The 14,524-nt window shown below is 42.9% G+C and overlaps 1 protein-coding gene across 3 annotated transcripts in view; it reads left to right on the forward strand.

The window, feature by feature from the left end:
• Window positions 1–14,524, forward strand: part of HIRA (histone cell cycle regulator) — a 66,451-nt gene that overhangs the window by 29,055 nt on the left and 22,872 nt on the right. For all 3 annotated transcript variants that reach the window (XM_066259871.1, XM_066259873.1, XM_066259872.1), the window contains 2 exons: window positions 6,829–7,026; window positions 8,686–8,847. In XM_066259871.1, the coding sequence (XP_066115968.1) occupies window positions 6,829–7,026; window positions 8,686–8,847 (360 nt within the window). The remainder of the gene's footprint in view (window positions 1–6,828; window positions 7,027–8,685; window positions 8,848–14,524) is intronic.

Below are 14,524 nucleotides of genomic sequence, written 5' to 3' on the forward strand. Positions count from 1 at the left end.
TAGTCCTCTGAAGCATTGGCTTGCTGATTGTACAGCCTGTGAATGCACCATGATTTACTTACCCAGCCCCTTAACTGTGGACTTGCATTTTTTTATTGTAAATGAATCTCTGAGCACACCCGTGACTGTTACTTCAGGCTACTTCCCAGAAGTGGAATTGCTGAGTGGAAAGTAGGGTTATGGGGTACATTTCCCTGAGGGGGGCAGGAAGGGGGAAGGTGGACTCAACTACCATTTGCTGTTGTCCTAGCGTCTATAGTTGGGCTTGCTTTTGTATAAGTCATTCTATCCTAAAGGAAGTATGTTGATTCAAAGAATGATAAAGCCCTCTGTAAAAGAAATGAAATCCCCCGCTGTCAGTGGTTCACTCAGGGTTTTATACTCATGCAGCTGGTCTGCTCAGGGCAACCGCACACAGTAGTCCTCTGCACTTTGCAATTGTTTATCCATGAGCTGTTCCAAATTTTCCTAGAAGTCTAAAGAGACCTTCAGTCATATGTTATGCTTATTAATTGGCCTCCTCATGTTAGATGTTTGGGCACTTAGACCCTGGAAGGAAGAGACTTGACGGGTGGAGCCAGTACTAGTTTCCTGATTCCTTCCAGAGAGTGGTTTTCCTCTGATCAAAACTTTTTCCCATAGTGAACCTATAGGGGGTAATGCCACCTGGCTACCTCTTATTATGACCAAGTATGTGACCGTACTTTGAGCACAGGTGGGAGGAGGTTTGTGGAGGTGGTAGCACTTCTGTTCTGTTGATCCCTCCAGACCCTGCCTAGTTAGGATGCAGAGGGAGTAGATGGCTTCCTGCCTGGATTTGAGTCAGTTTTCTGCCATAGGGCTCATTTTCTAGTACCAGAACTTGATTCCCGTGGTTGCCAATGCTTTTTCTTCCTCCTGACACCTATGTTAAAACAAGTAGTAACAAAATAGGTAATTATTAGCTAATCAAGAAAGAAAAAAAATAAAAGCACACATATTTAAAGTAGAAATAAATGGGGATTAAATACAGATAAAGAATGAATCAAGCCTGACCTGTGGTGGCGCAGTGGATAAAGCGTCAACCTGGAAATGCTGAGATCACCAGTTCGAAACCCTGGGCTTGCCTGGTCAAGGCACATATGGGAGTTGATGCTTCCTGCTCCTCCCCACCTTCTTTCTCTGTCTCTCTTTCCTCTCTCTCTCCCTCTGTCTCTCTCTCCCTTTCTCTCTCCTCTCTAAAATGAATAAATAAAATAAAATAAAATAAAAGAATGAATCAAAAGGATGAAAGACTTCTTTGCTGAACTCAGTGCAGATAAATTTGAAAGTGGATAATTTTTTAGGAAAAATAGCAAACTTAAGAAAATCTGTACAGATGAATTACTATAGGGAAAATAGAGGACACTGTCAAAGAGTTAATCTGCCAACAGCCACCAGACTAAGAAGGCTTCACAGGGAAATTCTAACAGACTTTTAAGAACAGATTATTCTAATACTATTAAAAATATTTAGTGGCATAGTAGATAGAGCATCGGACTGGGTTGTGGAGGACCCAGGTTCGAGACCCCAAGGTTGTCAGCTTGAGCACGAGCTCATCTGGTTTGAGCAAGGCTCACCAGCTTGAGCCCAAGGTCGCTGGCTTAAGCAAGGGGTACTTGGTCTGCTGTAGCCCCCAGTCAAGGCACATAAGAGAAATCAATCAATGAACAACTAAGAAACCGAAATGAAGAATTGGTGTTTCTCATCTCTCTCCCTTCCTTTCTGTCTGTCCCTGTCTGTCCCTCTCTCTGACTCTCTCTGTCTCTCCCACAAATATATATATATGGTCTACCGGAAAGTTCTGTCCGTTTCTATCACAACAAGTTTCGACACGTAAGCACGTTTATTTGGTGCATGTGTGCCTCTCTATTTTTATCACTTAATGTATACATACTAATGTAGCAAATTAACTAAAACAAAGTTGATTCACGTTAGTCTTATGTGTGAAGCAATAGTGTACCCATGGCTACTGATAAAGTTCATTTACGTCACTGTAATTTTTACGAATTTCAACAAGGAAGAAATGCTACAGAAGCATGTCTGTTGCATCCACCATATTCCCTGGACTTAGCACCCTCTGACTATCACTTGTTTTTGTCCTTACAAAATTTTTTGAAGGGCAAAAAATTCAAAAATGAAGAAGATAATCAAACAAGCACTAGTTCAATTTTTCGCATCAAAAGATAAAACATTTTTCAAAAATGGGATATACAAATTGCCCTCACGCTGGCAAGAAATCATTAATTAAAATAGCAATTATATTATTTAATAAAGTTTATTGATGGTAAGAAAAATTTGTATTTTGTTTTATTCCAAAAACGGACAGAACTTTCCGGTAGACCTTATATATTTTAGTGAATTAAAAAGGAAGGAAAGCTTACAGAACTTTTTTTCTTTGAAATTGAATGCAATATTTACATCAAAACATGACAGATAGAACATAATAAATTGCTGATCAGTCTCATTTCCGAATATCAATGCAGAATCCTAAATACATGCTGTAGAAACATAGAACTTTGCAGTGTGTTAAAATGAAAATACTGGCCTGACGAGGCAGTGGTGCAGTGGATAGAGCGTCGGACTGGGATGTGGAGGACCCAGGTTCGAGACCCCGAGGTCACCAGCTTAAGCACAGGCTCATCTGGTTTGAGCAAAAGCCCACCAGCTTGAACCCAAGGTTGCTGGCTTGAGCAAGGGGTTACTCGGTCTACTGAAGGCCCGCGGTCAAGGCACATATGAGAGGGCAATTAATGAACAATTAAGGTGTTGCAACACGCAATGAAAAACTAATGATTGATGCTTCTCATCTCTGTCCGTTCCTGTCTGTCTGTCCCTGTCTATCCCTCTCTCTGACTCACTCTCTGTCTTTGTAAAAAATAAATAAAGTTTAAAAAAAAAAATGCTCCCTTACTGTGGTGGCACAGTGGGTAGAGCACTGACTTATAACATTGAGATCATTAGTTCAAAACCCTGGGCTTGCCCTGTCAAGGCACGTACAACAAGCAACCAATGAACAGCTAGAGTAAAGCAACTACTTCTCGTCCACCCGCCCCTGCCCAATCAATAAATAAAATAAAAACAAACAAACAAACAGCCTGACCAGGCGGTGTCGCAGTGGATAGAGCATCTGACTGGGATGCGGAAGACCCAGCTTCAAGACCCCTAGGTTGCCAGCTTGAGCGAGGGCTCATCTGGTTGAGCCCAACGTCACTGGCTCAAGCAAGGGGTTACTTGGTCTGCTGAAGGCCCACGGTCAAGGCACATAAAAAAAAAATGTTAATGCACTATGACCAAGTAAGGTTTATTTCAGGAAAGCAAGATGGGTCAAATTTTGGAAAACTTAATGTAATTCTACATATCAATAGATCCAAAAAGTTTACAAGATCATTTCTATAGATGCCTAAAAGGCATTTTCATTAAATTCAGCATCATTATTTAAAACTCATTTGCATGGAAATAGATGGATACTTGATAAACTGTCTTATTTCAAATTAAATTTAAAAACCAAACAAATGGCCTGACCTGTGGTGGCGCAGTGGATAAAGCGTCAACCTGGAATGCTGAGGTCGCCGGTTCAAAACCCTGGGCTTGCCTGGTCAAGGCACATATGGGAGTTGATGCTTCCTGCTCCTCCCCCTGTTCTCTATCTATCCCTCTCTCTCTCTCCCCTCTCTCTCTAATAAAAATGAATAAATAAAATCTTAAGAAAACAAAAAGTATATTAAGAAAAGGACGTTTAAAAAAAAAGAAAAGAAAAGAAAATATAAAAAAAACAAACAAATGTCTACGCTTGTAACTATAATTTAACATTGTTCTAGAGCAGTGGTCGGCAAACTCATTAGTGAGCAGAGCCAAATATCAACATACAACAATTGAAATTTCTTTTGAGAGCCAAATTTTTTAAACTTAAACTATATAGGTAAGTACATTGTTATTAACTTAATTAGGGTACTCCTAAGCTAGCCAAAAAGCCGCATGTGGCTCGTGAGCCGCAGTTTACCAACCACTGTTCTAGAGGTACTTGCTCAAATAGTCAAAAGAAAGGATAAATTGGAAAGATGGCAAATGTATTGTTACTTAAAAATGGTATGATCTATAAGAGAATCAACTGGAAAACTGCCATAGACTATAAAAGAAGAAAATAAGGAGACTACATACAACCCACATGAAATAAAATAGTACCAACTACTTTTAGAAGATTTAAAGGAAGAAATCACTTGCACAATGCAATACCTCAGTGTAACAAAAAATGTAGATCTTTATAAAGATAAGAATTTAAACCCCACTGAAAAACCTAAAAGGAAATTCAAATAAATTACAGGAAATGCATATCTTTTATTAGCTAGGATGACTCAACATCATAAAGATGACAGATTTTGCCTGACCAGGTGGAAGTGCAATGGATATAGCATCGGAATGGGACACAAAGGACCCAGGTTCAAAACCCAGACATCGCTGGCTTGAGTTCAGGATCATCTGGCTTGAGCCCAGGCTCACCAGCTTGAGTGCTGTGTCACTGGCTTGAGCATGGGATCATAGGCGTGAGCCCAAGGTTGCTGGCTTGAGCAAGGAGTCACTTGCTCTGCTGTAGCCACACTCCACCCCCATCAAAGCACATATGAGAAAGCAATCAATGAACAACTAAGAAGCTGCAATGAAGAATTGATGCTTCTCATCTCTCTCCCTTCCTGTCTGTCTGTCCCTATCTGTCTCTCTCACACACAAAGAAAAAAGATGATAGATTTCTCTCAACCTATAAATATAGCATAAGCCAGTACAAAAAAACCACAGGAATTTGCAGAACCAGATGATCTGATTCTGAAGTTAAGTGGAAAAATAAATAGGAATAGCTGAAATATTTTTGAAAAAGAAAATCAAGGAAGACTAGCCCCACCAGAAAATAAAACTTATAGGAAAACAGGGAGGTACTGCACACGAATAAATAGAACATTGAGAAACAACAGAAATTGGCTCAAATATTTATGAAAATGTTAAAGGTAATATTTTGCATCCATGATGAATTATTACCTGATTCAATAAATGGGAGTCAGGACTATTTGATACTCTAGAAACAAAACTGGAGCCCCACCTCACTTAGAATTCTGAACATCTCAGAGATTTTCAGAGAACATCTGAAAATGTTTTTTTAATGTTTACCTTTTTTGTTGTTTAAAATTTTAGAAGAGTCTATAGAAGAATATTTTCATAATCTCTGAGGCCAAAAAGTCTTTTCTATAAATGACAACATTTAGTCCACACTAACATAACAGTTTGGGTAGGGGCAAGGAAAATTACACAATAAAGAGTCAGCACAGCCTGACCAGGCGATGGCGCAGTGGATAAAGCATCAGACTGGGATGCTGAGGACCCAGGTTAGAGACGCCGAGGGGTTGCCAGCTTGAGTGCAGGCTCATCTGGTTTGAGCAAAAGCTCACCAGCTTGGACCCAAGGTCACTGGCTCGAGCAAGGGGTTACTCGGTCTACTGAAGGCCTGCGGTCAAGGCACATATGAGAAAGCAATCAATGAACAACTAAGGTGTTGCAGTGCACAATGAAAAACTGATGATTGATGCTTCTCTCTTCGTTCCTGTCTGTCTGTCCCTGTCTATCCCTCTTTCTGACTCTCTGTCTCTGTAAAAAAAAAAAAAAAAAGAGGCACAATATCCTGGGGAAAATATTTCTGCTCATATAAGGAATTCTTTTATATGTAAATAGTCTTAAAATCAATGGTAATGATTAATAACCAAATAGAATAATAGATAAAAGATATGAACAAACTTCACAAAAAAGGAAATCAGGTGGGTCTATATGAAAAATTTTAATCTTACATCATAATAATTGCAAATTAAAACTAGTAAGAAACAAAAAAAATTTTTAAACTACAAAAAAAAACTGTAGTAAGATACTATTTTTCATCTATCAGTTGTCAACTATCAAGCAATTTGATAAAATTATTGATGAGGGTGTGGGGTTATAGACACTCATACACAGGTTGTAATTTAAACCTCTAAGGAGGACACTTTAGAACTATTTGTCAAAAATCAATAGTGAACATTTTATCGGCTGCTGCAATTCCACTTCTAGGAATTTATCTCCTGTAAAATGTGAAACAGCGGGTGTAATGACAATTACAATAATGGGCATCTTTGAGTAGCTACCATGTGTTCTAAGTGTTTGCTACACTAACAACTTAGTCCTGACAGCAACTTCATGGGGAAGGTCCTGTCATTTTCTGTTTTGCAGATAGGAACCTGAAGCACAGAGTGGTTGAAGTACCCAAGGTCCCAGAGCTGGTGCATGGCAGAGGAATGAAACCTGACTGGTTTGGCCTAGGGCCCTCAGTCTTAACACTGCAGTATCTTGCCTCCTGTTGCAGCAGTGTCTATTACTGAAAAGACTGGGAGACAGCCCAGTCCAGTTGTCCCTCAGTAAAGACTGGTTAGGTAAATTATGGTACATCCAAATATCCCATAATGAAAAGGAGGCCCACTCTGTATGCTGTATTTCATTAGTTCTGAGACACATGTTTGTACATCATAATACCTCTGAGATCAGGGTGCATCTTATAACCGGTGGCATCTGACAATTATATTTGGTAACAATTTTTTCTTAGTGGTACATAAGGTATTAGTTCATCTTTGATTCAGTTAAACAGAGTGTATGGAATGATTTTAGTTCTATAATTTTGCATATTTTCTCCTGTAAGAATAAATTACATTTGGATCCAGAAAAAAGTTACTTAGAATGTGTAAAGTACTTTATATGGTATCCAATTTCCAAGGCTGACTTTGTTCTTCTTGACCACAGGGACTTCTCCACGGCGTTCTTTAACAGCATCCCACTCTCAGGCTCCCTGGCAGGCACCATGCTCTCCTCTCATAGCAGTCCACAGCTACTGCCCCTGGACTCTAGTACCCCCAACTCCTTTGGTGCCTCAAAGCCTTCCACAGAACCCGTAGCAGCAGCTGGCACCAGGCCTGTGGGCAATTCTGTCAGTAAGGACAGGTGAGTGGGCACCAAGGCTTACTCCTGTCCCTGGGGAAAGTTCAGGTTTGGACACAGTTCCAGGGACACTTCATGGCTCCTTCAGTAAAAAAAGAAGGAAAGAAAAGAGAGGCTATATTTCAGATGAGGGCCTGCTCGAAGGAGGCCTTATTCGGTGAGTCTCTGATACACAGGACTCTGAGGACTTCACATCCTAGGGGAAGGTGCAGTCCAGGTTCAGGCTATTAGAAGTCAGTAAGAACCAGAGGAGCATGAACAGGAGCCAGGAGCTGTTCACTCAGCAAATGTGCCCAACACCTGCTGTGGGTTATGCACCGCCAGGGCCCAGACATTGGAGGGGGTTGATTGGTGGGTCCTTGTCCCTAGAGAGTATGTAGGCTGGTGGAAGAAAGGGCACACAGAGGCACAGGGATGGCTCCTGGGGTTTCCTGGGTAGAGATGGCTAGCCATCCAAAGGGGGTTGAGAGGCTAGTGAACAATCCAGGGAATGCTTATTAGAGGACACCCTACCCAGGACCCATACAGACCACCCAGGAGAAGGGGTTGGGGACAGCAGCAAGAACAGAACCCCAAGTCCCTGAGGAGAGGCAGTAAAGCAGGAGAAAGCTGAGCTTCTGTGCTCAATCAGGTATCCTGGGCTTCTCTTTGGAGTGGACACACTGAAGCCTCTGGACTTGCACATTAGGAAGATCACTCCAGGAGACTTTGGTGCCCAAATGTAGCTGCCACCCAAGCACACAGAACTGTGACTGTTAGAGTGATACGCCATTGGTGGGGACAGGGTCATGTGTTATTGTAACCTCCTACTTTCTGATGTTATGGCCACAGACATCATGCACATGTCAGGTGTCATATGTGTGAGGGAAGTGTGAGGGTAGATGGGGGAGGAGATGGAGCAGCTAGACCAGTTAGAAAGCAAAGCATCCTGGGAGGAAGGGTGTCTGGGGAAGGATAGAAAGCTCCAGATCTGCAAAATGTTCCAACAGTTAGTCCTGTAGTTCCCTAGGGAGGAGGAGAAGGCTGTCCAGGATACCTGCCAGGCATCTGGTGCGGGTTCCAGGCAGGTAGATTTGGTCATTAGGAGGCCCAGTGGTTTTGGGATCCAGCATGCACTTGGATACAGGGAAGGTGGCAGACTTATGCTTGGGCTCTCCTTTCTTTATGGAATAGAAGGCAAGGACTATAAGGTGAATACTCGGAGAAGAGTGTGAAGAATGTATAATTGTTATTGAGGTGGAAGGGGTGGAGCTTGAGGGCCAGGAATAGCCAGTACCATCAGGACCCCATATGGGGCTTTTCTTATCAGACCCATTGTCAAAGTGGGAAAAGCTAGGCATTCAGTTGTGGAGATGAGGCCAGGTGGTGAGAAAAAAGGATTATAAGAACCACTTTCTAGGCCCTAGGCTACCCAGAAGCTCTCAGAACAATACAGTGGGACAAATGTGAGTGCATTTTCTCATGACTTTGTCTGATGGCCACACTTCCAGAATTTTAACACATGATAATATTTAAAAGTAGGAATATTTTGAAATTTTTGTGTTTATAGAAGTTTTATGTTTGTGCCCCTTTCACTTGGTTCCCAGTAACACAAATCCCAGACTCCCAAATTCTTGATGAATTGGGATTGACATGCTCTCCCATCTTCTTCCCCGACCCCAGCATGAACGCTACCTCGACTCCTGCTGCATCGTCCCCTTCTGTGTTAACAACCCCATCTAAGATCGAACCCATGAAAGCATTTGACTCTCGGTTCACGGAGCGGTCCAAGGCCACACCTGGTGCTCCTGCCTTGACCAGTGTGACTCCGACAGCCGTAGAAAGGTAGGTGATGGCTGTGTGGGGCTCAGAGAGACCAAATTAGTACCACCTCAGGCCAGCAGAGCTTGCCCTCCCTAGGAAGTACACTCCAGTCTATACTCAGGAGTCCCATTTTCAAGGAGAAAAGCAACTGCTTCAGGTGGGAAGGTTGCTGGAAGGAGCTGTGGGGGCTGGATAGAGCAGGCACAAAGACAACTAGGGCAACAGCATGACAGCTGGTCACTGTGGAGGATGTGGTAAGTATAATGTTGTTTGCACAGAGCCCAGAGTTTGCCCAGAAGAAGAACAGGAGATGGGTTGGAGAGATGGAAGGCTTTGATACTGTTGCACTGCGGTTGAGCTCTTTTTTCTTTGTTGTTTGTTTGTTTGTTTGTTTTTTACAGGGACAGAGAGAGTCAGAGAGAGGGATAGATAGGGACAGACAGACAGGAATGGAGAGAGATGAGACGCATCAATCATCAGTTTTTCGTTGGGACACCTTAGTTGTTCATTGATTGCTTTCTCATATGTGCCTTGACCGCAGGCCTTCAGCAGTCCGAGTAACCGCTTGTTGGAGCCAGCGACCTTGGGTTCAAGCTGGTGAGCTTTGCTCAAACCAGATGAGCCTGAGCTCAAGCTGGCAACCTCGGGGTCTCGAACCTGGGTCCTTCCGCATCCCAGTTCTATGCTCTATCCACTGCGCCACCGTCTGGTCAGGCCGGTTGAGCTCTTGTAGGCCCTCTGCTATTTGCCTATTCTCTGCACCTCCCTTAGCACACAGCGGCCAAGTCATGTGGGAATGTAGTTTTTATTTCTTGAAGTTGCAGGAGTTCTCTTGTGGCCATCAGAGCAAGTATATCAGCCTCTGCAGTTGGCACCAAGTTTCTCTGCCTCCTGGGGAGCCTGCTATGGCATGGAGCTTACTGTACAGCCCAGTGAGGTTGGGGCTGGAAGTGTTAGAGGTAGATTGTGCCACCTTCCTCCAGAGGGGACTTTGGCTTAAGTGCTCTCCTCTCAGAGTTGCACCCACATTTAGGTGACTAGTACTTAGCAATCCTGGGCAGACACACCCTAGCCAAATGTAGGATGTTGGTTCCAGCATCTTACAATGGCCACATAGCCAGCAGGTGCCCAGTGAAGGGAGCATTTGTGGTGAGACCTCTCCTTGCAATAGTAGATGGTATCTTGGCACTAAACAAAAGCATGCTGTCCCCAGGGCTTCACTCATGAACTTAAAACTGCTTGTCTGATCAGGATTTGTTCTCCTTGGAGAACAGCCCCTGGAAATAAACACTGGAGAGAACTCTCCCTTTAAGTCAGCTGCTACATCTAGGACCTTGGTGTGGTACCTTGTGTTCTACCCTGTAGTGTGATCATGCTTGTTTAGTATATAGGTATTCCATGTGACCTCCTTATCTAGCATTTTCTCTATCCAGCAGTAGGGAGAATCTGGAAACCTTTCTGCTGCTAAACACTTTGAAGCACCATATGAACTGTAACACACATGAGTGACCAAAACAACCAGACCACTGTGCAGGATCATACTGTAGGTATCAGGCTAGATTGGGCTGACATGGTGACAAGGACCTTGAGTTTTAATGACCACACAGATTGAAGAGAGGGCCTTGGGCGTGAGTCACTTAGGGAGTTGGAACTAAGACACTAGCATTAAAATAAACTGCTTGAAAAAGTACACCTTTAGTGAAAGTAGGGACTAGAAAAAACCTGGCTGGCAGCATGAATACATGGCTGAGAAGTTGAAATATCTCAGCATGTCCCTGGGTTAGGAAAACAGTCTCCCTGACACTTTGTAGCTATGGACCTGCCCTCCTGTGGATTGGGATTAGTTTAACACAGCCTGTGTCCTCTAGAAATTACTAAACCAAGAAATGAACACAGAAGGAGAGTCTTTTAATTAACACCCACAGGCATTTGGCAAAATAAACGCCAATCAACCCTGCCAGCGACATTTCCCTGATTACGAGGCATACAGCTTTCCCACCAATGAAGCACAGCCTAAAATGGGCTCAATCCAGAGTAACACAACACTTTAAAAATTAGTGAGTACATTATGTACAAATGTCAGGAGACTTAAAGAACAGGTGGTTTAAATGTCTATAGACCTCTGGTCATAGAATTATCTAACTATAAATATGTTTTAACTAATCAATGATATGAAACAGAACAGAAAATATGAGAAAAGATTAATATGCTTTCTTATATACAAAAATTAGCTCAAAATGGGTCAAAGAATTAACTGGAAGAGCTAAAAATTTTTAAAACTCTTAGAAGAAAATATAAATGTAAATCTGTGACCTTAAATTAGGCAGTTGTTTCTTAGATATGACACCTAAAACATAAGCAACTATAAAAATAGATTAGACTTCATCAAAACTTAAAACTTCTGACCCTGGCCAGAGGCTTAATGGATAGTATCAGCCCGAGTATGGACGTCCCGGGTTCAATTCCTAGTTGGGGTACACAGGAGAAGCGACCATCTGTTTCTTTCCTCCTTCCCCTTCCTCTCCCTCTCCCCGTCTCTCCCTTTCCCACTTCCTCTGCCGCAGCCAGTGACTCAATTGGTCCAAGTGTATCAGCTTCAGGTGCTGAAAATAGCTCAGTACTCGAGCATTGGCCCAAGATGGGGCTGCTGGGTGGCCCTGGTCAGGGTGTATGTAGGAGTCTGCCTCAATATCTCCCCTCCTCCTGCCTAAAAAATAGATAGATAGATAGATAGATAGATAGATAGACAAACTTCTCTTCAAAGTACACTATCAACAGAGTGAAAGACAACTTACAAAAGGGGAGAAAATATTTGTAAATCAATCTAACAAATATCTCAGATTTAGATATGTAAAGAACTCTTACAACTCAACAGTCAAAAGACTAATAACCTAATTTTAAAATGGGCAAAGGATTTGAATACACATTTAAAACCAATGAACACATAAAAAGAGACACTCAGTATCATCAGCCTTTGAGGAAATGCAAATCAAAACCACAGTGAAATACCCACTAGGGTGACTACATTTTAAAAATCAGATAGTAGGAAGTGTTGGTGAGGGTGAAGTAATATCAGAACCCTCACAGATGGCTGGTGGGATTGTAAATGGTTCAGCTACTTTAGAACAGTGCTTTTCAACCACCAGTCCATGGACAGGTCCACCAGAAATTTTGTGCATGTTCACAAAAGGGCCATCAAGTTTGTTTCTCGGTTTCTTTTTTTTTTTTAATTTTTATTTATTTTATTTATTCATTTTAGAGAGGAGAGAGAGGGAGAGAGAGACAGAGACGGGGGGAGGAGCTGGAAGCATCAACTCCCGTATGTGCCTTGACCAGGCAAGCCCAGGGTTTCGAACCGGCGACCTTAGCATTTCCAGGTCGACGCTTTATCCACTGCGCCACCACAGGTCAGGCTGTTTCTCGGTTTCTTACTTGAAAGTGGCAATGAGCAAGCACTGACTTGGGGCTTGAGCTTCCTACGTTCAAGGCAGCAGGATGTTGGTGAGATTTCTAGAGCCTGGTGCTAAATTCTAAGAGGAACTTATGGTTGGATCCACATAAGGGAAAAATGGAATAAAACAAAGCATGGTCCTGGCCGTGTAGCTCAGTTAGTGGAAAGGTTGCAGATATGATTCCCAGTCAGGGCACAGACGGAGACAGATCAGTGTTTCTGTGTGTCTCCTTCTCTCCTTCTCTCCCTTTCTCCCTTTCTCCCTTCCTCTCCTCTCTCTCAAATTCATTTTTTAAAAAAAGAGAAAACCACACACATACATAAAGCATAGCATCTTTAGTAAAGGCTTTTTACAGAAAATGCATTTCTTAATATGGCTGTTTCTTGCATTGGTTCTCAATGAAAGCTAGGAGGGACCCTTTAAAACACCCATCAGTGCAGGTTTTCCATTGGGGCACAGTGTCACTGGGTGGTTACTCAGTGTCACTGGGTGCCATACATCTTGCAGTTGCGTACCAGCTTCCCACTTCGTAGTGGGGTGATGAGTCTTTCTGAACCCACCTCCTCCCAGGCAGAATGGCTGTCCCAGGAGTACCTTACATCAAAGGAGGTGTGTCTTGAGGACTGACAAGAGGGCACCATGTCCTGGTCCTCTTCTCACAGCGAGCAGCACATGTCAGCTCCTGCTGTTGCTTCTTCGTTGTACTTTGTGGTGGCTGGACTGTTAAGTCACTACAACCAAATCTGACTGGCATTTTTAGCCAAGAGCCTTGGGTAGGTCTTGCAGCTGATTGCTAGGCTCCAAAGTCAAAATGGCTGTCCTGGGTGAATCCATGGGTCTTCCATCCTGTCTTAAGGCTGTGTGTCAGTGAGAGGCACAGAAAGGTCCAGCTGGCTGGAACAGACAGAACCTAGGATGTAGCCAGGGGGCACCTACTATAGATCTACAGCGTCATGCTCTCAGGTATTCTGTGCCCATTGGTACAGGCCCATACAGGCAGGGAGGTATCATTCTTAATGCTCCCCTGGCCTCAGGGCCCCTGAATATGGTGTCAGGAAGAGGCAGGAGGTGGAGAAACTACCAAGCACTCTCATAGAGGTCCAGCCATAGGGAGTGGGAGAGCCTGAGCTGGGGCAGTGCCACGCAAAGTCAGATTCATGGGCCAGTGTTGCAGTGAGGTCAGAAAGTGATCAAATAATTTAGAAACTTATATCACAATTTGACATTGCTATGACATTCTTACTATATTTTACAAAACAATAGTTACACGAAAGTCTGAAGATTTCATAAAAGCTTTTTTAAAGGGTCTGGGGAAACGCTGACTTAGTTTCCAGAACATCAAGCTACACCCAGAAATGGTTCTTTTGCCCTGTTATAGGACATCAGAATTCAGGAACAGGCTCTTCAGTTTTATGAAACAAAGTCAGGGGTTCCTGGTTTTCCGCAGTTTTCTACATGGATGCAAATGGGTAGAATTTAGGATTGTACATGCTGGCACACCTGCCCCCATTTCTATGACTTGGGCTACTAGTAGGGAGAACAGGAGAAGACAGTTCCCAGAGAAGGGGCTAACAGGTTAGCACAGAGAAGGCAGGCAGGGATGAGAACTCTTGGGTTAGAGTGTAATTCATAGTGAACTCCTTGAAGGAAGTTCAGTGATGGTGTCTTTGACCCAGCAATTCTATTGTGTACATTGTAATAGAAAATGTTTACCAAACTTCCTTAAAAGACAAGTGTTGAGGAAATAAGCTCCTGATTATATAACCTCATTAATATTTATGAAGCCTGAAGAACTATGGGAAAGTAGTTCAGATGGAGTGTTATCTGTTTTTTTTGTTTGTTTGTTTGTTTTTTAGAGAGAGGGACAGATAGGGATGAACACACAGGAAGGGAGAGAGATGAGAAGCATCAATTCTTCATTGTGGCACCTTAGTTGTTCATTTATTGCTTTCTCATATGTGCCTTGACCAGGGGGCTCAAGCCAGCAACCATGAGATTGTGTCTGATCCCATGCTCAAGCCAGCAACCCTGCGCTCAAGCTGGTGACCCAGCACTCAAGCCAGATGAGCCCATGCTCAAACCAGCAACCTCAGGGTTTTGAACCTGGGTCTTCTGCATCCCAGGCTGACGTTCTATCCACTGTGCCACCACCTAGTGAGGCATATGGAGTGTTATTTGAAAAAGTCAGAATGTAGTTTTATTAAAGTATAACTACAAAATATCAGAAATGAAAGAGTGGGTATTAT

The sequence above is a fragment of the Saccopteryx bilineata genome, chromosome 2, assembly GCF_036850765.1.
Source record: "Saccopteryx bilineata isolate mSacBil1 chromosome 2, mSacBil1_pri_phased_curated, whole genome shotgun sequence".
NCBI classification, from domain to species: domain Eukaryota; kingdom Metazoa; phylum Chordata; class Mammalia; order Chiroptera; family Emballonuridae; genus Saccopteryx; species Saccopteryx bilineata.